At 40.9% G+C, this 24,831-nt stretch overlaps 1 protein-coding gene across 2 annotated transcripts; it reads left to right on the plus strand.

The window, feature by feature from the left end:
• RNMT (RNA guanine-7 methyltransferase) lies at positions 1 to 20,055 on the plus strand. Of its 2 annotated transcripts, none has more exons than XM_055704077.1 (11): positions 1 to 96; positions 1,762 to 2,035; positions 4,287 to 4,419; positions 5,670 to 5,792; positions 7,099 to 7,214; positions 9,193 to 9,374; positions 9,982 to 10,146; positions 11,289 to 11,406; positions 13,749 to 13,850; positions 16,275 to 16,308; positions 18,199 to 20,055. In XM_055704077.1, the coding sequence occupies exons 2-11, from the start codon at positions 1,778 to 1,780 to the stop codon at positions 18,234 to 18,236; spliced, it is 1,269 nt and encodes a 422-aa protein (XP_055560052.1). In that variant the 5' UTR covers positions 1 to 96; positions 1,762 to 1,777; the 3' UTR covers positions 18,237 to 20,055. The 2 variants fall into 2 exon arrangements, with proteins under 2 accessions (XP_055560052.1, XP_014143041.1); XM_014287566.3 differs by lacking the exon at positions 1 to 96 and adding an exon at positions 380 to 762.
• Positions 20,056 to 24,831: the final 4,776 nt, after the last annotated feature.

Here is a 24,831-nt window from a genome sequence, read left to right on the forward strand (position 1 = left end):
TCGCCCCGCTCCTCCCCCGGACGTGACGCCGTCGCCCTCGCCACCTCGCGCCGGGGTCGTCACTTCCGCAAACAGGATGGCGGAGCGCTGGGCTGGGTGAGTGCCGCGCGCCGCCCGGCCGGCCGGCGACGGGGCCGCGAGGCGCGGAGCCGGCCGGGCGGCGCGGGACGCGCGAGGCGGCGGCCGGCGGGAGGTGGGCGGGGCGCGGCCCGCCGCGCGCGGGAGGCAGGCCCTGAGCCCTCGGCCTCGCGGGCGGCCGGTGGGGGGGCGGGGCCGAGGCGAGGGGGGGGGCGGTGCGCGCGGGGGCCGCCGCGCCGCGCCACCGGCCGGCGCCAATCGCTGGGGCCGCGCCGGGGCTGCTGGGCGGGGGCGGTGGCGGTGGCGCGCGCTCTGCCCCGCTGCTGAGGCGGGCCGGGCCGCGGCGGGTGCTTGGGAAACCGCCCCGGGCAGCGGCCTGACCGCGGGGCCGGTGCCCGCCGCGGGGTCGATGCCCGCCGGCGGCGGGACGCGCTCCCTCCCGTTGCGCGGCCCCCTGTGACGCAGCTGACAGCCTTCGGGGCCCGGGCCGTTGGCGGCAGCCGCCGCTGCGGCCTGTCGCCTCTGCGCGTCCGACTCCATGGGCCGCGCGCGCAGCCCCGTCGCCGTCCCGCCGGCGCTGGGGGCTCCCCAGCTGTTCTCCCGAAGGAGCTGCCCCGGGCACCTGGCTGCCGTCGCTGTGGTGAAATTCTGAGCGTTGCTACATTTAGGCTGTAAAAGCATCTGGTAAACTGCTGGGGACAGCCGGGTGGGGATGAGGGAGGGTGCGCTGCCTCTTTGGAAGTGCCTTGGGTGCTGTACCGTGGTGGAAAAATCGTGTCCGTAAGGCATGCTTCGAGGCCATCTGTTCCGAGGAGAGCTGTTCGGCATCTCCGTATAGCGGCCTTCTTAATGAACGCGTTTTAGCCCTCATTAGGAGACCCGAGCCTGGATATGGTGGAACGTGGGTGTTTTCTGTTAGCCTGGAATAGGCCGCTGCTTTAGGAAAGGAGTTGCCAAGCTCTCCTGTCCTGTGCCTTATTAAAAAGCCTTTGCCCTGCTTCCTGATGGTGACAAGAAGGCTGTGATGTGCTGGAGACTAAGTGAGCTTTGTAGCAGTGATTTGCAGTCCTTCAGGCTGCGTACGTATTTGTGAAGTGGAGATAAAAAAAAATCAGGTAGAGCTGAAGATGCCTCGTGTTAGTGAAGCTTGAGGCATAGTGGATATTCTTGGCAAACTTGAAAATCCACAACTGATAGGAAAATGTGCTCTTAAAACCACCTTGATTTTCTTGTTTTTGAGAACTTCCATTTGAAAACTTGCGTTTGAAAACATATCAGGTTAAATAATGAATTTACTAAGTCAAGGAACTCTTGTCAGCTTGTGTTTCTAAGCATAAATTGGTAGGTTACTTTTAATGGGGAGGGGGAAAGGGAGTTTATAGGCTGAAAACCAGTAACACGTTGCAGTTGAATCAATAAAGATAAATCTTTACTCTTCACATCTGAGTCTTTCTTATCTTAATTTGATCTTATTATAATGAGAGTACTTGGAAATTTTGCATATTTTATTGTGCTGTGTTTATTAAATAACTAGTCAAATTTGAAGTCTAGATGATGTTTAGGGCAAAGGCATGTTATTTTTATAATGCCACTATTAGTATTGAAAGTCAGGACTGTAACCACAAGTAAGTGAAATTGAACATTGAACATAGTTGTTTTTTGTTCCCCCCCCGCCCCCTGCAGATTTTGATTCTGATCAATGGACAAGGAGACTAACCTGTCAGAAATGGCTGATTTAACCAAGACAGAAGAACAAGAAGTAGAGAAGAGTTTGGATGAAGAAGTGGAGAAAACACCTCACACTTTAGAGGCAGATTCTGGTGTTGGTTGGGAAGGTGATAGTTCAACTTCAGGTACAGTGCACTCCACTGAAAATGAAAAAGAAGTTGTTAGTGATAATCAGGATGGCAGAGCAAAAAGGAAGAATTTAGATCCTGAAGATGAACCTCCTAAGAAAGTAAGTAGTGAGTATCGTTTATTTTGAGCTATGTTCAAATCCTTGTTTCAAAGTCTTAGCTCAAGAAAAGATTGAAAGTATTTATGGTAAACATGTGAACCAGCATGAAATGCCAATTGTCAAAGTTTGTGGCTAGCTTCCTAGCAAAATGACAGGTGCAGAAGTTATGTTGGGCTAAATGGAAGAGAAAGAGGGCTAGTAATTAGAATGTCAAGAAAACTGATCTCAGCATGTTCTTAGTCTAATGCTAAGACTTAACATTCCATCTCTATTTGGTAGCAATCTGGTAGTGTAGTGTAGGATTTACTGCTGTTAGTCCAAGTCCCATATCTTGAGTTCATGTGTTTTGTATGTTGTTATCCTGTTGTGTATGTTGTTATTCCTAACCTAACTAGGTTAGGAAGAGGTTCTGCCTTAAGATGTTTGTCCTTCAATTTCCTCAACAAAGTATTATGTAATTTAGAAAACTCTACAAACTGCATCCTCTGTGATACAATTTCAGTGTGATTTGTTAGCAAAGTAAAGACTGAAAGGTTCACAGGTGTTGGTTTGTTTTTTTTAAGACTGCAAGAGTAGCAAAAAATACTTGTCCTTTTAACTGGGAGGGTGAAAAGGGTAATGTTTTATATGATGCTGTCCCTCACTGTGTATGAGCTTGCAGAATCTGATGCTAAAATCCAGTCTAATTTTGACCTTTTGGGATATTTAAGTATAGTTTGAAAATGTCTTTGACCTATTGTTTTGTTTCTCTGTTCAGAGTATTTCCAGCATGTTGATTTATGCCAAGCAATTAGGTAAAATAAAGGATGCACTTTGTTGTGATAGAAACAGTATTAACCCTTTCATCTTTTCAATAAGGTAGTTCTTCGATAAGGTTTAAGTGGACAAGAATTACATTGGTTTTGTCTAGCTTAAGGTGATTGCATTGAATGCAGCTGCCACCATTTAGATGTTATAGCTGATGGCTGTTCACAACTGTGCTTGCGGCAGTTGTGACACATTAATGGATGGCATGAATGTGTCCCCCACACTTGTCAAAGTCAGCTGTTCTAGCTTATGTCACCTTCAGTGGCCATTCAAGGAGCCATCTGTGCTTACCCTAAAAAAGCCTAGAAATGGTCAAAATATTTTTTAGTATCAGTCTGTCGAGCATGGTAATAAACAGATGAATGGGGTCATAGAGATTCCAAGCAAGTATGTCTTGTATTCATTCTGAAAGTTACCAAAATTATATGAAACACTGAAGAATTCATGTAGTGTACTGAGGTCAGTCAGACCTTTTCCCTTGAAGAACTGCTATTTGAATAGTAAGATATCGGGATTTTGACTTTTGTAGTCAGCTGTGGGGAATGCTTTTAATTACCTTGTGAATTCATACTGGCTGGGGTTTTGTGGCATGTTAGTGGGTTTTAACAGAGAATCCTTCTTTCTAGTTCATACTGTTATTTCAAACACTTCTGTACCTCACCGACTTTGTGTTGTTTCTCCATTTTCTGTTACTTTGATTTTATGTATAATTTATTTCAATTTCATGTATATAATTGAAGATTATTTTCAAAGTAAAGAAGTGTTAGGAGTGTAATATCTGGATGTAGACTGCTTCTCTGGGTCACATGGGACAGAAATCTCTTGAAGTATTTACAGTTACAGCTAAAACAGGGACATTTCTGTTGCTAACTCTTTAGCATTAAATGGGATATGTTGTCAGGTCATTACACTTATTCCTTTACCATGGTCTCTGGCAGTGGGATCATCCACTTAGGGCTTTGTGCAACATCAGCTAGTTGGCATTTTGGTTAAACTGGCAGTTCATACACTTCTGTTAGATCTAAGCACTGAATTTCTGAAACAGGATTTTTAAAGAAGCTTAAAGTTCCTTGGGGAGGAACATCCCTCTCTTCAATCCTAGGCTTAAGGGGAATGGAACTGATTCTTTGAGAGTGGTCCAGTATTAGAGAACTGAAATTAAGTATTCTGTGAAGGAAAGATGCTGGGCATCATCTGTCAGAAATTACTTGGAACAACTGAAAAGGGGATTGACTTTTTAAGGGAGTTATCTCTGTGATAATTGAAGTACTGATATCAGTACCAGGACAGATACGGGAAATGTTTATATATACATAATAATGGTGCTCTTCATAGTATTACTTGTTTACTTTCTTAAGTCCTTAAAGTGAACACATCTTGATTAAATGAAAAAGTAACAAAAATAATTCACTGCTTGAGTCTATTCCTTCCCTTGTTTCTACAGCATGAGGTGGGCCATGGGCAAGCTGTAGCTGCACATTATAATGAACTTCAAGAAGTTGGATTGGAAAAACGTAGCCAATCTCGCATATTCTACCTCCGAAACTTTAATAACTGGACAAAGAGCGTCCTCATTGGTAAGCTTCCTTAATTGGTCACTTCAGACTTTTAACTAATTTTAAGTTTTAAAGATCAACTGACCTGAAAACTAGAAAAAGTTCATACTGGAAACTCTTCTTCTTCCTGAGATTTTTAAAGAGAAAGTTACACCTTTAAATCACGAAGAAGCAATCTGTTCTTGTTAGATTGAGCTGTTCTTGTTATTTAAATCTACCTCAAATAATTTCTTAGCCATTTTCCCAAAGCAGTTTGTCCTCAGGTCTTGATTAAGCAGTTCTGCAGGGAACTTGAAACACGTAAATATTTTCTGTATTACCCATAGTTAACAGTTTAAAAGATGAAAAACTAGAGGATGTAGTGTTTTAAGAATCAACAGCTTTTTATAAAAGGCAAAGTCTGCTGTCCACAAATCAATTCCAAAGTGCGGGTGCAAACAAAGAAAAGAATTACTGGCACAGCAGCACAGATTCATGAAGAGGGATCTGTGCCAGGACATATTGACACATTTATCTTAGCATGCTGCTTTTTATTGTGTTTTATCAGTGCAGTTAGAAGCAGTGTTTAGGTTTATATAAAGCCATTCCTGAAGCCTTTCAGTCATGATGAATCTCAGTAGTGTGGTTTACAGCAGTTGTATCAAAACTTCTTTCCTTTGTCTTACTGTGAAGAAAAGTTGCTAACATGCTGATACATGCTGATATGTTTTTCACAATATGCTAACATCAGTCAGAGCAGAAATTATGTATATTTATATGTAGGGTAAAACCACAGCAAATAAGTAGCAATGTTACTGCAAGGCCTAGGAGAGTGATTGGAAAACTATGCATTTTTGTAATGTGACTACAAAGAAGTGTTGTGGCTGATGTATTTAATTGGCTTTTACTCTTCTGCAAAAGGCTTTCTCGTACTTATAACGTCTGCCTTCATTATAAGGGTAATGAAAGGGAACTGTGGTTGTTTAGTGATGTGCAGTTTTGCCTTTGTCTGCCAGTGAAACAGTTCAGAGCTCCAGACATATTGCATGCAAAGCACATTAAGCGCAGAAAATACTAATTATCTTCTCCATAGTTTTAAAAGTTTACGGTTCCTTTTGTCATTAGTGGTTTCTAGAAAAAAGAGATTTAAGTCTGTGATGTTAAGAAGACTTATAGGTAAGGTCATTCCTGAGGTGTATTAAAATTCTCAAAATCTGGTGGTCCTTTAGGCTTCTCTGTAAAATCTAAGTGAACTACAGAGACCTGTACATGCATTCTCTTTATTTTTCTAGGTGAATTTATAGACCGAGTACGACGGAAAAAGAATGATATAACTGTTTTGGATCTAGGATGTGGCAAAGGTGGAGATCTACTGAAATGGAAAAAAGGCAGAATTAAAAAACTTGTCTGTACGGGTAAGAAGACACAACAACTTTCCAGGGAAAGTACATCAGTGTTTTGTGGGAAAGCCAAGCATGTCTCCAGTCTTATTATTTTTTCAGTAAGCCCAAGAATGTAGTGATACACCTGCCAAAAAGTCTTTGATGTCTTCAGGTTAAAGGACAAAAAACTTGATTGCCAGCATAAATATAAGAACCACTGATTTTCCATGTGATCAGCTTTCAGTTCAACTCGTGAATAAAAACTAGTATCACTGAAAAAATACACAATTGTCACAGATTGTCTTAGGCAAAATGTAGCACTGGGAAAAAGACCGACGTTTTGTATTATGTGCGTTTTCTCCCACATCTAATCTCGTGTTGTATTTTTTTAACTGTTCTAAAAGCACACAGAGAAAAGTTCCATTTAAAAAAACAAATAAACCCCACGGTGTTGTGACAAAAAATGTTCTTTGGTATTACAGTCAACTAAAGATTTTCAGACTCGGGGGAAGGAGCTGAAACTGATTAAAGAAATCTTTTGTTTAAACAGTTTGCTTAGGTGTTGGGAGGGAGATGCCATCTTCCCTTTTCCCCAAAAGTGTCCCAAGGAAAATCAGACAAAATATTACTTAACTTCAAATTTAGTTATATACTAAAATTTCATAAAATTCTTTTAGTGGGAATTATTCTGGGTGTTGTACATTTTACAGTTCTTTCTTGCCTTTTTCAGTTGGCAGTCTTCAAATGCAGTTGATTTAGTCACGAAGTTTTTACGTAAATTTATTGCATATTGTTAGTTTTAAAATTTGTGCAAACTTAGTGAAAATGTCTGAGAGGAACAGTCTTAAGAAGAAGAAACTTTAGCATGATGCAGTATAACAGCATATAGCAGAAATAATTGCGTTTCAGCATCTTGTATATTTTTAAGAAGATTAAGAGCTTTCAGTACTGTTGGAGAAACTCTGGGAACTGAATTTTACTAATGCATACTAGACACTTAATGCTGACAGCACTTAGTATCTGTCACCTAGTATCCATCACTTGTAATTTTGGAGGCTTGCTTTGTACTTTTGAGCATGGGAGCTTTCTAAAACCTTCATGTTGCAATTTTTGTATTGAAGTAAAGACTGAAAGTGGTGGAGTTATAAGCCCAAACTCTTTCTGCAAGTTAAATTCCTTTTCTGCAAATTGGCAGTAAGTGTTTGGTCTCCTCAATGTGTAATTGAAGATCAACTTTTATCCCTATCATAATGGATCTGCTGTTTTCCAGTAACCATTCAATTTTTCTTGCCTGGGGAGCATTTTAGACACTTTTTTTTAAATACTCTCTCCATATTAGATATTGCAGACATTTCTGTGCAACAGTGCAAGCAGCGATACGAAGACATGAAGGCCCGATGTCGTTATAATGAGCATATTTTTGATGCAGAATTTATACAAGCAGATAGTACTAAGGTACAGTTCCTATGCTTTCTCATATTTTTGAGATTTAACGTCCTTTTGTTAAGCAAGTACTGGAGGTGATGGTGGTGCTGTAATAGTTTGGGTGTGTATATTTTTAAGATCAGATTGTTGTACTATCAGGAGAATCAGCCGTATCAGTTACTGAAAAGATGTGTAAGACGTAAATGTATTTCGTTATTGTTTTGCAGTGTAACGTTCTTGAAGCCTGTCTTTTCCAGGTAATAAATCTGGTGCTTTCAGTTTCTTTTGCTTGACAAAGGGAAGGAAGTGACTACTTACATCTGGATTTCTGGGAGCCAGCATGGGATGTTGGAAACTATCTTGATGAATGTATTTTTATACTGGAATGAATAGGGGATGTTTTCTGATTTGATTTGTACATTTTGCTTATACCAGTATTTTTGTTCTACTGCCATTTTAATTACTGTCGTACATACCTTCAAAACTTACATGATAGAGTAGATATCTTAGACTGTCTGGAGGCAATGGTGAATACATTGCCGAAGATTTGGAGACAATTTTGTAACCAGCACTGCTTTTGCTTCCTAGAAATGCAGGCTGAGAGTGCTCTGCTGATGCAGGTTGCGGGACGGAGCCAATGTAGTTCCAGCATATCTGTTGAAAGGCTGAACCTGTTCTTCCCAGTCTTGCAGGGAGAATTGTTTGCTAGAATTATTGGTTGCCTCTTCTGAGGAATACAGCCTCATGCAGGTTCCAGGTCATCTCTTTTGGCTCAAAATTACAGTGGGAGAGAGAGTAAAGAGCCTTGGCTGGGAAAGAAAGGGATATTTTCATGTTGCTATTACAGCTCAGACTTACACGCATATATATTTCCTGTTGCATGCTCTGCTCTGTCTGTCCGTGCACACAGAAGTTCATCTTCCTGACTTTGTATCTCTATCATCTATGTTGTATATAGTGCAAAATCTCATTCTCACAGCTTGTCTAATTCCACGCACCTCTGTTTCTCAGTTTCCTGTATCTTTGTCAAAAAGTGGAGGGGGAGTAATTGAACAGATAAACTTGCCATGGGTATATGAAGTGTCCATTTTTGTCTATCTGCATACAGAACGTTGACAGTATGTGGCATGAACTAGTAGAGTCTGGGAGTGAGTGGGTGGATGGGAAGTCTGGGAGAGAAGAGAAACTTGGGTAGAGCTGTTAAGCATGAAATATTTTTAAGTATGGAATGCATGTCACGGGCCTTGGGGAAAATTTGTGTGCTCCAGCGTTACTTATGGTAAGTACTAGCATTGTATAAAAGAAGCCTGATGAAGATGAGTTAGAGAACTGCTCAGTACAGGGTCAAACTGGCAAGCTTTAACCTGACAAATATCAAGGGTGCCAACTTCTTCTGAGTTACTGCTTACTTGGTCTGGGATGGGGAAGGAGTATGCTGGTACTCATGTACGTACATGTGTGAGAATACAGACAAATAAAACTTGGTGGGCAGTGCAAATTGCCATATTTAAAACAACCCATCCTCCTCTCAATTATATGTTTAATGGGTCATTTCTCATTACAGAGACTTAGTAAACTGAAAATTTGTTTTAATGCAATAATTATTGCAATTTATTGCAATAATTATTGCAATAATGCAATAATATATTTAGCTGTTTCCAGCTAAATAGTGGCCAGTTATAAACATTCAGCAGTAAAATATCTCTGGAAACTATCAGGTAACTAACTTTGGGTTCTGACCTTTCAGGTGTAGTGGTGTTAACTGATGACATGAAATGTGTCTGTGTATTCTTCTGTTCCCAGATATCGTGTAAAGTTTTTTGTGTAGCAGAGGACTTTTTTTTCCACTCTTACTTTTCGTCTTCTTGTTGAACTTCTGAAGGAATGCGAGCTGAAAGGAAAGACTTCAAAGAATTACACGTGTAGCATACTTATTGCAGGGTTTAAGTGAATCATTCTTGTTTCTGTAGCTTTTGTTACAAATTTTTTTCTTTTTAATCTATTTCAGGATCTCTTGTCTTCCAAATACAATGATTCAGATATGCGCTTTGACATTTGCAGCTGTCAATTTGTTTACCATTACTCATTTGAGACATATGAGCAGGCTGATATGATGCTTAAAAATGCTTGTGGGAACCTCTCCCCTGGAGGGTATTTCATTGGCACAACTCCAAATAGCTTTGAACTTGTGTAAGTACCTTTGTATTCTATTAGTCTTTCAAAAGTCTGTGAAGCATAGTTATGTGGTAGTCATTCTTACAGTGCTCCGATACATTTGTGCAAAAAAAAAAAGCAAATTTTTTGCAACAAGTTTGGATTCTAGTCAGGAAAATCTCACTCTTGAATGTCAAACAGGTAAATCTGTGCAGATCCTCGTCTGTTGTACCCATGGCCTTTCTGGTATTGGGTATAGATCTTCATACATAAACCCTCTGTAGTGACTTCAGTAGTGGCAAAATAGCCACAGCCTGGGGAGTAACTGTCAGGATTTTGCTGTGTTTGTTCCAGGAAGCCTGGCTTGTCCATGTACGCTGTGTCTGGGCTAACGCTTGATTTTTCTAGCTCCATTTAGTCTTTGGCATGTTGTATGGGAATGTTAAAGTGTTAAAACCTAGTATGCTGCTTCTCTTCCTTTCATTGTTTTGTTGCCTTATTAGGTAAGGGAGGTGGGAAACTACAGAGATTACTGAATGCTGTGGTACTGGGAGAAATGCTTTCAGGCCTCTTATGCATAGTTTTCTCTGCCTTTTAAATTTAAAACTGGTCGTTTACTGTTTGTTTATATCTCATTTTGTAGGAAGCGACTTGAAGCTTCAGAAACAAATTCATTTGGGAATGAGGTATACAATGTAAAATTTGAAAAGAAGGGAGAATATCCCCTGTTTGGCTGCAAGTATGATTTCCACTTAGAAGAAGTGGTTGATGTCCCTGAGTTCTTGGTTTACTTTCCATTACTGGAAGAGTAAGTTAAATTTGAGTTCATTATACAATGAAAGGTGTGAAATATAATAAGCATTTGTTTAGTTTGTGCATTATAGCATAATTCTTGCAGAAAATTATATTTTGGTTTTCTTTTTCATATGTTTCAGTCTTTTTTTGTTGTTGCTCCAAATGCAGAAGTTTCATGCATTTCCATCCACAACTGTAATCTGTCCATTGCACTCAGTTGAAGGTGCTCTGGTCAGAAGCTGGGAAGACTTAAACTAGGTCTCACAAGAATGTCTGCATCTGATATATTCAATCTGTCAGCAAACCTCTAGTGCTGTTGACTTTTTCTTCTTTGATCTTAACTTTTTTGGAGGTTTCATTCTACCTTTCTGTAGTCATTCAGCAAGCAGACTTGTGTACCCTCTTCATCATGGTGCCCCTTGTCTTCTCCAACTTTCTTTGGATGCTTGTAGGATTTTTCCTACAACTTACTTTTTTTTCCCCTCTAAATCTTCTGTGAGCATATATTTTGCTGTTACCTCTGTGTGAATTCAGATCTGCCTTTCTCAGCCTGTCTTTGGAGATGCAGACAAATGTTTCCATGTTGGGGTTTTTCCTGCTCTTCAAGCTCAGTATGGTTGTTAAACCATATTAAGCTTCCCCTTCAAACCTGTATATTTTCTCACACTTCATTTTTAGGTCTTTATGAAAAATACCAGCATCTGTCACTGACACCTGTAACTTCAGTGTTGTAGGACCAGGGTGTATACATATAATTGACATGTAATGCACTAGATCTGGTAGAAAGAGGTTCTGTAAGTATATCCATAATACCTGATGTGACAGGATGGTGATGCTGCGGGGAAAATGGTGTAGTCTGTCTGGAAGTTCAAATGGAACTTACTTCTGTGTGTTGGGAAAAAGAGACATTTTTCCTATGAAAATTTCTGTAAACTACTTGTGTAGATTGTTGTTGTCCTAATTAAAAAAAGTACAGTGTGTGGTGGTAGTGCAGGTTTTTTTCATCTGAAATGTCTTTACTAAAAGAAATGAATTCTAGAAAGAGTGTAATCCTAGTGAATACCAGAAGGTGTCACTGTGGCTTAAAATTTTTCCTTTGGAAAGAAAACTACAATAATTTTGTGGCTTCCCTAATTAAGCTTATTATTTTGACAGAATGGCAAAGAAGCACGGTATGAAATTAGTCTACAAAATGACATTTCGGGAATTCTATGAAGAAAAAATCAAGAACGAGGAGCATAAAATGCTGTTAAGGAGAATGCAGGCCTTGGAGGTAAATATGGAGTTAACTTATTTCATTTAAGTAGCATTTTACATCTTGTTAGTTATTTGTGCAATAATTGAAATTCCTGTTGTGACCATTGTGCGATTAATTAAGGCCTGCCAATAGAAGAACTAAACTCCTTTGGCTGAAAGTGCAGCTGTGGTGGGTTAACCCTGACTGGCTGGCAGACCCCCACCAACCTGCTCGCTTGTTCCCTTTTCCAAACAGGATGGAGGGAGAAAATAAGGAAAAAATATGTGTGTCAGGATAAAGATAGGGAGTATTGCTTAGCAATTACTGTTACGAACAAAACAGGCTAAACTCGGAGAAGATAAATTTATTACTGGAAAAAAAAAAGGGTAGGAAGGTGAGAAACAAAGACAACCTAGAAACACTTTTGCCCTACCCACTGCTTGTTTCTGAGCTCAACTTTACTCCCTTACGTTTGACCTTTATACCTCTTCTCCCTGCCCTACAACTCGGGGGGGGGAATGGAGGTTTGGTCAGTCCATAACACTTTGCCTCTCCTTCCTCCTCACACTTTCCCCCTCCTGCTCCAGCATGGGTCCCTTCAATGAGATACAGTCCTTTGCAAACCACTCCAGTATGCGTTCTCTCCATGTGGTACAGTCCTTCGGATGCAGACTGCTCCAGCATGGGTTGGTTCCTCACGGGGTTGCAGGACCTGCCAGGAAACCTGCTCCTGGCTGGGCTCCTCTCCATGGGCCACAGCTCTGTGCCAGGAGCTTAGTCCTGCGTGGGCTCTCCATGGGCTGCAGCTTCCTTTAGGGCATGTCCACCTGCTGCAGCACGGGGCCCTCTGTGGGCTGCAGTGTGGGTGTCAGCTCCACTGTGGTCCTCCATGGGCTGCAGCAGGACAACTTGCATTGCCATGGTCTTCTCCAGGTGCTGCCCGGGAGTCTCCTTTCTGGGGTTTGGAGCTTCCTCCCCCTCCTTCTTCTCTGGTCTTGGTGTCTGCAGGGTTGTTTCACATTTTTCCTCACTCCCCTCTCACAGCTGTTGTGCAGGTTTTGTTGAGCTTTCTTAACTATGCTTTCCCAGAGGCACTGCATTGTGGCTGAGGGGCTCAGCAGTGCACTGTGGTGGCTCTGTTGGGGTGGTGGAACTGGCTGTGTCCCACATGGGACAGCCCCAGCCCCTCCTTAGAGGCTGCCTCTGCAGCTCCCCCCCACTGCCAGCACCTAGGCACCAGCACCTAATAAAGTGATTCAATTTGGTAGATAAAATTTAAACTTTGAGGCAAGTTTTTGTTAAGTAGTAAGCAGAAACACAAGAATCCTGCCTAGTGTCACACAATGGTAACCATAATCCATTTCTCCTTCAGCAGAGAGACACTGAAAGCGCTATCTTTGTGCAAGGTATATTGATTGAAAAGACAGAAAGTAATCTTTGTAGGAATGGAAGGACAGGCTGTGTTTGTAGAAGAAAATGGTACTTAACTGTAGCTGAGCTTGTGGTTTTGCCCAATGCTTTTGCTTTCTCATACTCAGACTTTTATCCTAGATGAATTTAGCAGCTTCAGAGCAGCTTTTCAGTGCTCTCTCTGAGGCTTTGGCTTTACTTACAATTCTCTGTGCTTCCCTGCTCCCTCAAACAGTAGAACTTTTCAGCATATAACTATAAAGTCAAGTATCTGGTGACTTACTAAACAGAGTCACATGGGTGCAAGTGCACTTGATAGTCCTTGTTGACTCTGAAGGTGACAGTGTTTTTTATGGGCTCATATTGCCAGTAGCATGGTGACACAGCCTTTGACATATCAGCTTTGTCCTTAGAAAAGGGACAGTTGTCTTAAATTGGTGGCCACTTATGATGGGGACTGAATTGTTAAGTGCAGACCGTTATGAAGTAAGTGGGATCCTTAATAAGTATATATTAGTTTTGGAGAATCGGTTGTATACTTCTCTTGCAGCTTCTGTGTGTTTACTGAAGCATTTTAAGCATTCTGCTTGAAATCTTACAGTTGCTCGCTTCTTAGTATTCAGCTTAAGAGATGCTGGTTTGTTCAGTTGCTGTTGTAAAAGAGGGTATATCTAGGTAATACCCGTAATCAGCTGTACACAGAGGGTAATTTTTGTAGTTATTCTGTTTCCCCTGTTTTGGAGACGTAAAAGTTAATTTGTAAATCCTAGGTGTCAGATTTTCTGGGAAGTAGGGAATGTCAGACCTGATCCTGTAGATGCTGTAAAGGAGAGATCTAAATTTAAGGTACTCTTAATTATTACTGACCTCTGTTCTGGGCTGTCCTGTGAAAAATACTTGACTGATGTGATTAATGTATCTTACTATGCAATTAATATTTATTTTCTTGTTTTTTCTGTGTTTTCCAGCCATATTCTACATTTGGTGATTCTAGGCTTGTTTCTGATAAACCTGATGATTATGAGCACGCCAAAGAGTTCATCAAAGATGGCAAGGCAAAGTTACCATTGGTAAGTTCCTTCTTACTTTACTAGAGCAAATGGTGTCTAAAATTGAGGGTCCCGGTCTTTTAGACATGTGGTGCATTCTTCATTTCAGCTGCAATGAAATTGGTATGAATGTATCTCTGCATGTGAAAAATCATAGAGCTGCAGGGCTGAGGAATTCCTAATCAATACCCCATTCTCAAGGAATCAAATTCACTTAATGTGGTAGCTATTGAGAAATTTGTAACTATGCCAAAGGCAAGGGATATTTTGCCATCTTCCTTGGCAGCTGTTCTAACATAACTCTTTTTAATTTGGAGAGTTTTCTTAGAGTTCTGGATTTTCAGACTACCAATTTGAAGCTTCAGTTTTCTTCTTCTAATCCTCTGACAGGAGAGTTCAAAACTTTCTTCATGATACTGTATGTGTTTGAAATCTTAAATGCACTTTTTCTGTTGACTTTTTGGGTGAGGAAGATCCAGCTCCCTTCTTAGCTGACTTTATTAAAGTTCTGTAAATGCTATTTTTTAAAATATACTGTACCATCTTTATTTTAACAGAGGTCCTAGAATTAGACTAGTCCTATGTGCATAAAATTAAATCAATGTATTTTCCACCCGAGACTTTATTAAGTATGATATTCTGTTCATATTCTGAATGAAAAGAAACTATTTGCAATGATAGTAATTTTACTTTGTACAAAACTTAGTCTGCTATCCTATTGCATTATTCATTTCTCCCGTTTCGGCAGTTTGATTTATGACTTCAGAAATAGAATAATATTGAACCATCGTTAATGTAGATCATACTAGATTTTAGATCAGTGGTCCAATTAAACATGTTTTTTCTGCTTGTCTTCTAATGCACATGCTACCTTTCTGAGCTTGCAGTCTTTCTTATGTTTTTATGAAGGATTTTTTTTCTTCCGTTGTCCTAGCAGTACATGACTATGTTGGAGTTGTCTGCAGCTTTTCATTCCTTTGTATTAGTTTCAGAGTTGGGTGCATGATGGACAGGAGCCTGCACAGCTGCTGTTCCTGGGAGGCAAGCAGCAGGACAGGCAATGTCTACTGTCATTTTTCCCCAGGAACTGCTGCCGTTTGGGTCTTGCCTCTTCTGTACCCAGGCTAGCTATTCAGGGTAGCATACAGCTGTGTTTGCTTTGGTCTGTGCATTTGGAGAGTCAGGCTGGATGGAAACCTTGCAAAGGCTTAGTTTAACCTAACCATTCATGTGGAATGGTTCCTGATAAGGGATGTTGGCTCTTCCAGTCTGAACTTTAGGTCTTTTTTTGTATGTTGAGGCTCCTTGACAAGAGAGAACCAAAACTGGAGACTAGTTTGAGTAAATATTGTGGTTTTAGTAAAATCATTTGCAGTTACTGATAGATGGCATCCTATTTCATTGTCATAGATGTAGCATGAGGCTGGTCAGCTTGAAGTTTTTCCACTTGGATTTTTCTTTTTTTAATCATTAGTTTATATACCGTTCGTGTTCTGAATTCTTGAAGGTGTATTCCTTTTACTGTGTATATAAAAATCCTACATCAAGAGGGAAAATAAATTTGTTCTCTGTATTTGAAATCTAAAAATTTTAAAAATAAACCCGCTACTTTTAAGAAAAGCTTAAGAACGTGAGAATAGTCAAGTCAGACCAGAGGCATCTTTTGCTAGGTGCTTTGTAACCTGTCAGAGAAGAAAATCTGCTTGAAAAAGCCTTTTTTTCACTAGCATTTTATAAGATTAATGCTTTGGTCAGGATTGGTCAGTGGGTAACATAAGGGCTAAATCATGCCCCCATGGAAAGGGGATGGAGTGGGCAGAGCAGAAAACCAGCTTGTTGTTGCCTCACGCTTCTTAATTGGTAGGGTAAATGGTCGCAGCTTTATACTTGTGCACTGGCCCAGCTGTCATCCAAAGGCTGAACTAGGGGTAGATTTCCTAGGCCGTGAGGCACTTTTTTTTCACAGCGTGAGCTGGGTTGGCAAGTAGAATTTTTGTGGGCTGCAGGGTGGTGTCACGTGGAGGCAGGTAGTAGTATTCTTCCTGGGGATGGTGACAGCACTGCGGTATAGGGCCTGGTCTTGACTTCCACAAGTCTTGGGCATCTTGGGCTGGGCAGCGGCTTGAGCCAGGTCAAGTCACACTGATGTGTGGTAATGGGCCCAGTGTGCTCTGCATTGCAGAGGAGTCCAGCCCAACAGACTGTTGGCCTGTTCTCTTACACTTGTGTAGTTTAGGTGTGTTCCATTTGCTACCATCATAGTTATTGGAGTTATAATTATTTGTGGTCTACAGGAATGCTGCTCTTGACCCTGAATAGCCAGCTCGTGTGGGTGGTTAGATGTTGGTCTGTGAAAGATTAATTATCCTGAGTTAAATTGGTGTTTTATTGTTTCCTCACTTCTTGTTGAAACCGTGTTTTTGGGTTTTTTTTGTCCCCTTCTAGGGAACCTTGAGTAAATCTGAATGGGAAGCAACAAGTAAGTACTGTTTTGAAAACTCAGTATTGACTGAATCACTGCTATGGAAAGTGTGTAAAATAGCCTGTTCGTTATGGAAGAAAATCCACATTTTAAATATAACAAGATTTTATTATTTGTGTCATTCAGATGCCTATGTATAGGTTTTGTAGTGCACACATCTCAAGAAATTGGGAGGGAAATGCATAAAATGGCTTGAAATTTTGCTTTATGTAGCTTCTGGCGCGCAAACTTTTGGGCTAAAATAGTTTGGGAAAGCCTTACTTAAGATGTATGAAGAGAGGATGCCCAATGTTAAAGGATTACTTAGCTAGTGTTAGAGGATTAAATACTACACTTCTGTTTGGTACACTTGGATATCATACTGTTATCAGTCAATTGGAAAACAAACTCCACTTGGGACATACATTAATCAGAAATAATACAAATCTGTTTTGGGAAGACAGGGATGAAGCTTTACTCTTTGCCTATAGTGATATATTTCAGGAAGAAGCAATTAAAGCATTGATGGTGAAGGGGTGTTTGAATGTTTTACAAAGAGAGGAGAATAAATTCAGTGCCTTGCACACTGAAAAGGATACACTGTTGTTAAATATGTTCTGAAATGTTGTGAGCATGTGCCATGGAAAACTTTTACCATCTTTCTTTTCCAACGTTGAGTTTAATAAAATTCAGATACAAGGCACTGAGAATTCTAGGCGTAAAAATTCCTGGAGAGATAGTTACTTAATTCTGTGTAACTGCAGCCAACCACCCATTTTCAGTTTTGCAGACCAGTGTACTGGTTGCATTAGTGGTCTAAAAACAAATGAAAAATGCTGTTCAATTAATGAATAAAAACATCTTTAGTTAAGCTGTTTGCTTTCTTAAATTATTACCTAATTTTTAAGGGTATGAATCATAAAGCAGACATTAATTCCAGCAATGTAGAAGTATTATGTAAACTGTTGATCTAACTGAGGGGGTTTTTATACCTTTAAAAGTTCAGTGATGACTGTGCAAAGTAGTCTGTTTCTAGTAGTTCAGAGAGATACGGAGTACGGAGCAGTTAGGGTAGAAGTACAGCTTGCTTGTTACATGGAACTTCATTTTATTGCTGAGGAATGTATGATAGGCTTGTCTTGAAAGATTTGCAATGTAGCTATGGCACATCACCCGTTAAGATAAAAGTTGAGTTCAAGTGGAAAATCATAAATGTTTAATTAGACTCATGGTCTCAAGAAAGTGGTTTAACTTACCTGTCTGGTATGAAGTATAAGAACATCTGGCACAGGTGGCATTGATTACGTGCCAAATAAGAGTTTCCCAAGGGTGATGGTGTGGACTGTATGCATATCCATTTTTAGAATCGTACTGTTTTGGAGTTGAGAAAATGCCATAATTTCTTCTTTGTCTGTGATAATTTTAAGAGCAAAATTAATAACTTTGTACCATGAGTTTATTAACTTTTTAATTAAAAATGAAGTTGATAATTTTGCCCTTGATTGTCCATTACTGCATGTGTGAAGGAATCTGTAAACTTTGTTGTATATGACTTTTTATGCACCAGTAGATGTTCATTATGTGTAGAATGGATGGCAGAGTAATTTGTGAATTCCATTCACCTTTCAGTAATACTGTTAACTGAAGTTAGTGTTGCATATCAGCAACCATATCAGCAATATTTAAGATACTTTGCTTTTGTGCATTGTTAGCTCCATTGTGGAAACACGTCTAAAACCATGCTGGAATTGAATACTAGATTCACTCATTGGGAAACCGTAGCATTTCTTATGATTTCAGTAATCGGCTAACAGGTTGTTTGGGCAGAATATCAACCTGTTTACCTTTTGAAAACTTAATTGAGTCAGAGGAAGCTGAAACTTTGAATGCTCTAATTTTATTTTTTAGGTATTTACTTGGTGTTTGCATTTGAGAAGCAACTGTGAAACTTAACGGATTAAATTCTTCACTTCTGGATGCAGCAAGAAGAGATCATATCCATGTGCAAGTTGGAATGGTCAGAAATCCATTGTGGCAACTATTTTTTTATTTTTTATTTTTTAATTATCAGAAGTGTGCGGGACACTACCAAAAACTAGAGCAAGCTCATGATTCTGAGTTACATTGCCTGTCTGTGACAGATGGACTTGTGTGTGTATATATAAGAAAGATTCTGAACCAGTCTTTTTAAGCATTTGTAAGCAATCTGCATGCTCTCAAAACTCATGGTTGGAACTTGACACAACTTTGTTAGAAACAAATGCTTTGTTAGTAGAAGTATGTTTGTGATTACAAGCCTGACCCTGCACTTTCTGAAATTGATGGAAATATGACTGTTGACTTTGATGGTGCAGTATGAGGGCCTAAATATTGTACTTGGTTAACTAATTCATAATGAGATATATTCAGACATATAGGGTATGTCTACATTGCATGCAGAGCTAAGTGGCAAATAATACCTGAGTCAGTTTGAGTACCTTTGTGCTGTGCTCAAGCCTGCAGTGTAAATCTACCTTAATGGTATTCCAGGTGTAGTTTACATGGTGAAGTCCCATGATGTTCTTGTTTTTCATGCTTGCTAATATGTAGTGTCACTTTATGGTGCTTTCAAGATTAAACGAGTTTGTTCTGTACAAAACTGCTCTGAAAAAACTGAATTTCTAAAGTTTTAAATCTCTACATTGTTTTTCCAAATAAGACTGTAGTAATCAATAATAGCTGGAACAGGAACTTAGATTGCTGAGTGTTTTCTACTTTATTAAAGACTCTCCTGACTTTTTGGTAGTTTAAATGTCTCCTGAAACTTACTAGACAGATCTTAGGCTATGTTTCTTACTTGTTTCATAAAATTCCAAATAGGCTCAGCAGAAGGATGAACTGTTGGTGGTAATGGGGACCTCACTACAGTCCTTAAGGCATTAGGAACGTGGCCATGTACTGGATCATGAACCAAAAGGGGAGCCTGTATAACATCTAGGGATACCAGAAGTTCACTCGCGAACTGTGGGAGGGCTGTGACTGTGTGTATATACCCTGGTACATGTGGATAACAGTCCCCAAATTAGAGACAAATGTTTTGTTTGGGAGTGTAATCTAATGACACTAATAGGCAAAACAGTGCCTACCTACCATCTTAACTGCCCATCAGTCCCTTGGAGCTCGCTTAGGGATTTCTGACATGGTGTTTGCTCTGCTTTCCACATGATGGTAGCCACCCACTACTGAGAGGGTGTGAATACTTCATGTTTTTTCTCTCCCTTCTTGGGCTAACAGTAACTGGCGGCTGCTGGTGGCTGGTATAGTTTACGTAGAGATGATATGATGAAATGTTGATGGTACATGAGCATTATGAAAAATTACAATAGATCTGGAAAGAACACTTCTGTTACAGAGTTAAGCATTCAAAGTATTGAGTTAGTAGTTGAATTGCCTTCCCCCTATAATTAGGTCATACTCTTTCCTCCATGACTCCTGATTTTTAGTTTTATTTTATTGTGTAGAACACCTGTAGCCTTTGCCAAAGCAGTAAAATGACAGTCAGTTCTGCTGCTGTATTTAAGAAAACAAAACTTTCTTGTCTGCTAGAATTAGTACTTGTGAAAGTAGCTGAAAAATGCCAACAGTTTAGAAGTGCTGAAATGTTTCATTTAAATTTGTGTGCATCAAAACTAGTTTTGTTAGTTTTCTTGTGTCAAATTTCATTTGAAAGTACATTGTTATGCTATTTTTGGAAGAAATCAGAATAATAAAAGGAGGGGAAATACAGTGGAGTGTCTTTCCTCTTTTAAGCAAATCTCAACATTTCAAAGAATCGCATAATGATTGTGGTTGGAAGTGACCTCTGGAGATCATCTGATCCAACCCCGTGCTCAAGCAGGTTCACATAGAGCTGGTGGCCCAGGACCGCGTCCAGAAGGCTTTTGAAATCCCCAAGGATGGAGATTTTCACAGCCACCCTGGGCAACCCACTGCCCTGGTTTTGGCTGGGATAGAGTTAATTTTCTTAGTAGTTGGTACAGTGCTGTGTTTTGGATTTGGTGTGAGGATAATGTTGATAACACACTGATGCTTTAGTTGTTGCTAAGTAGCGCTTACTCTAAATGAAGGATTTTTAAGTTTCCCATGCTAGTGAGGAGGTGCACAAGAAACCAGGAGGGAGCAGAGCCAGGACAGCTGACCTGAACTAGCCAAAGGGGTAGTCCATACCGTAGAACATCATGCTTAGTACATGTACTGGGGGGAGTTGGCTGGGGTCTGCCAATCGCTGCTTGGGGACTGGCAGGCATTGGTCAGCAGGTGGTGAGCAATTGTACTGTGAATCAGTTAGGGTTTTTTTTCTTTGGGTTTTATTCCTCTCTCGTATCTCTTTTTCCTTACATTTGTTGTTACTATTATATTTTTATTTCAATTATTAAATTGTTCTTACCTCAACGCACAAGTTTTACCTTTTTCCCTGATTCCCCTCTCCCTATCCCGCTGGGGGCAGTGAGCTAGCAGCTGCGTGGTACTTGATTGCTGGCTGGAGTTAAACCACAACGTGCCTGCCAGTGCTTGTCACCCTCACAGTACAAAAGTGTTTCCTGATGTTCAGAGGGAACCTGCTGTGTTTCAGTGTGTGCCCTTGCCTCTGGCCCTTCACTGGACACCACAGAAAAGAGCCTGGCTCTGTCTTTATACCCTCCCTTCGTGTATTTGTACACAATGATAAGATTACCACCCTGAGCTTTTTCTTCTCCAGGTTAAACAGCCCCAGCTCTCTCAGCTTTTCTTCATATGAGAGAGGCTCCATGAGTTTGAACATGATTTGATCCAGTATTGAGCTCTGGAGTACACTGTTAGCCAGTGGCTTCCAACTAGACTTTGTTCGACTGATCACCACTCTGGGACCGGCTGCTCAGCCAGTTTGCAATCCCCCTCGCTGTCTGCTCATCCAAGATGGTGTTAAAAGCCTTCCTGAAGTCAGGGTAAGACTATATTCACTGCTCTCCCCTCATCTACCAAGCCAGTCATTTATTTCATCATGGAAGTTTATCCAATTGGTCAAGCATGACTTCCCCTCGATGAATCTGTGCCGACTACTTCTAATGGTTTTCTTGTCCTTCATGTGCCTGGAAATCATTTCCAGTATCTGTTCAATCACCTCATCGAGGTGAAGTTGACCATACTGTAGTTTACTGCATCCTTCTTGCTCTTCTTCAAGATAGGAGTGGCATTTGCTTTCCTCCAGTCTTTGGGCACTTCTCCCAGTTGCCATGAATATTCAAAGATTATTGAGTGTGGCCTCATAATGGTACCTGCCAACTCCCTCTGCACTCACGGGTGCATCCCATCAGGGTCCATGATCAGGTATTCCCTGACCTGATCTTCAACCAAGAACACATTTTCCTTGTTCCAACCTTTCCCTCTGGTCTCTGGGCCTGGGATTCCTTGAAAGCCAGTCTTTTAGCAAGTAAAGCTTTACTTTAGCAAGTAAAGACAGAAGCTAAGAAGGCATTTGGGACCTCAGCCTTTTCCATGTTCTGTGTCACCAGTGCCCCTGCCTCATTCAGCACTGGGTCCACATTTTTCCCAGTCTTCTTTTTGTCACCTATGTACTTAGAGAAGCCCTTCTTGCTTTTGAAATCTCTGGCCTGATTCAATTCCAGTTGGGCTTTTGGCTTTCCTAACTGCGTATCTGCGTGCTTGCACAGTGTTGCTATATTCCTAGCAAGTTACCTGCCCATGCTTTCACCCTCTGTATGCTTCCTTCTTGTGTTTGAATTTTGCCAGGAGATCATTCATTTTTCATATATGCAGGCTCCCTGGTATTTTTGCCTGACTTCCTAATTGTTGGGGTGGGCCATTTGAGCTTGGAGGAGGTGATCCTTGAATATTAACCAGCTTTCTCAGGCCCCTCTTCGCTCCAGGGCCTTATCCCATTAGACTCTACCAAGCAGATCTTCGTGAGGCCAACATACACTTTCCTGAAGTCCAGCGTTGCACTTGCTTTTTGCCCTGCTCCATCAGCTCACGATCCCGAACTCAAATATCTCATGGCCACTTCAGCCAAGGTGGCCTTTGACCTTCATATCCCCAACAAGCCTCTTGTTGTTGGTGAGATGAGGTCCAGCAGAGCACCTCTCCTTGTTGGTTCCCAATCACTGGGGTCAGGAAGTCATCATCAGTGCTCTTCAGGAACCTCCTGAATTGTTTATATCCTGCTGTGTTGTCCCTACAGCAGATAACTGAGGACCAGGGCCTGCAAGAGTGAAGCTGCTTCTGGCTGGCTGTAGAGAGCCTCAAGTCACACACCAGCCCTTTCTATTAAGATGGATTTTTCAGTGCTCGTGAAAAATGCATTTGCGGAGGTAAGGAAGACTTGTTAAAAAAAAAAAATGGTACTTGGCTAACAGTGGTAATTTGTCCTAATGTTTTATCTCATCTTCACTTCTGGAGGAAGCAGCTATATATTTTGTTTCCTTGTCCTGTAGCTGAGGTTATGAGGCAATGAAGTTGTGCAAGTGCTGTTAGCATAGGTAATTGTTCCTTGTGGGGTTTAGGATATTCTGCAATCTTACAGCAAAAACAATGAAATGAAATACTGTATTTGTGCAAGAAATGTGTCACGCTTCAGTACATTACTGTTACATCAGTGCTGTGTTGTATGAATTTGCTTTTGTGAAATATACACCAGTGTGGTAGAAATTGCTGCAAAGCACTTAAGCATGTGTTGTGTTCCGTGCATAAGGAGGCATGTTACCTGGTAGAATGATTTGATTGACATAAGAAGCTAAGCTGCTGCAAATCTTACATGTACTACTGTTACAACATTTGAATAGATTAATTTACATAATGAACATCTCAGTCCTTTGACTAAAAGTGTTTTCCTTTGAGTCATAGTCTATTTAATAGAGCACTCTCTCTTCTAATACCTGTTTTTATTAAACAGAGTAATTATATGCTGTATTCTAACTGCTAAACTGTGTTTGTAAAGACTTTGAAAACAGTTAATTTAGGGAACATTAAGCTGGGTAGCAGTAAATTTAAAACATCTGCAGAGTAATCAAGGGGCTGGTAATAAATCCACTTTTGCAATCCACTTATTGCCAAAGTAATAATGCTTCTGGGGGGAGCAATGTCTTGTCTCATATCAAGTAGGATTAACAGTAGTCTTGTAATCTCAGTTCCCAGTGTTGCTTGCGTGCTACAAATGAGAGTTTCTGTCTCTACAGAAGTGAGGGAACGGACATCTGTATTGTTACTTATGAATGCAAATGAGCATCCTGATTTTTCAGAACTGTGAAGTGCAAAAATCAGGTCATTTAAGTGCCATAGGACATGGCGGCAAGTGTTTGAGTTGTTTTTGAAGAAACCTCATTTGAGATTTAAAGAAAAAGTCTGAAATCTGAATCTGTCTGCTGATGACATGAATACCATGCACTGAACTAAAAACTGTTAATGTAGTTTAGTTTTTTGCAGCCTCAGTGTGTAGTGTTTTACATGGATGTGCTAGTGCTGGTGAAATGACTTTCTCTTAACCTCCCTTCCAGCATACCATCACCATCATAGATTTATCTACTGCCTTGAATGTTTCTGTTACTTAGAGAACAGATGTAAGGCAGAACAAAGCTAACACCAGACCCTGGCAGTGTGCCCTGGGGGCCAGGAAGGCCAAAGGGATCCTGGGGGGCATGAGGAGGAACATGGCCAGCAGGTGGAGGGAGGTGATCCTGCCCCTCTGCTCTGTCCTGGTGAGGCCGCACCTGGAGCGCTGTGTCCAGTGCTGGGCTCCCCAGTTCAGGAGAGACAGGGAACCACTGGGGAGCACCCAGCGGAGGTCTGCCAAGGGGATGATGAGGGGACTGGAGCATCTCCCTTGTGAGGACAGGCTGGGAGAGCTGGGCCTGTTCCACCTGGGGAAGAGAAGACTGAGAGGGGGTCTCATCAATGTCTACAAATATTGTAAGGGCAAGTGTCAAGAGGATGGGGCCAGGCTCTTTTCAGCAGTGCCCAGTGACAGGACAAGGGACAACGGGCACAAACTGCAGCACAGGCAGCTCCATCTGAATATGAGAAAGGACTTCTTTACCCTGAGGGTGACAGAGCAGTGGCACAGGCTGCCCAGAGAGGCTGTGGAGTCTCCTTCTCTGGAGACATTCAAACCCTGCCTGGACACGATCCTGTGCAACCTGCTGTAGGTGACCCTGCTTTAGCAGGGGTTGGACTGGGTGAATTGCAGGGTTCCCTTCCAGTCCTGACCATCCTGTGATTCTGTGATAAATTAAGTTCTGAGATGTCAAAGGTTTTCCAATGGTGTATAAATGCTATTTTAATGGAAGCTGTCATTCCTCCTTCATTTTATTAAATCTGGTTCTCAACATTGTTTTTTTATTCACTTTAGTGTATCTCCCAGCAACTGAAATTAACTTTCAGGGTAAGGTGTTTGAACATTTAAGGTCTGACTGTGCTTTTAATAGTTGAAGCCCAAGGAAAGGATATTCTTTTAGTTCATAGACCGTATTGTTTTAATAGCTTTGTAGGAGTTGTGCTCTCTGAGTCTTA

Source organism: Falco cherrug, chromosome 3, assembly GCF_023634085.1.
Source record: "Falco cherrug isolate bFalChe1 chromosome 3, bFalChe1.pri, whole genome shotgun sequence".
Lineage (NCBI taxonomy): Eukaryota > Metazoa > Chordata > Aves > Falconiformes > Falconidae > Falco > Falco cherrug.

Bases quoted from the DNA above. Each gene is read 5' to 3' on its own strand.
- RNMT (XM_055704077.1), top strand. From the start codon at position 1,778: ATGGACAAGGAGACTAACCTGTCAGAAATGGCTGATTTAACCAAGACA. The intron at 2,036-4,286 runs GTAAGTAGTGAG...TTGTTTCTACAG, and splicing joins AAGATGAACCTCCTAAGAAA to CATGAGGTGGGCCATGGGCA. The intron at 9,375-9,981 runs GTAAGTACCTTT...CTCATTTTGTAG, and splicing joins CCAAATAGCTTTGAACTTGT to GAAGCGACTTGAAGCTTCAG.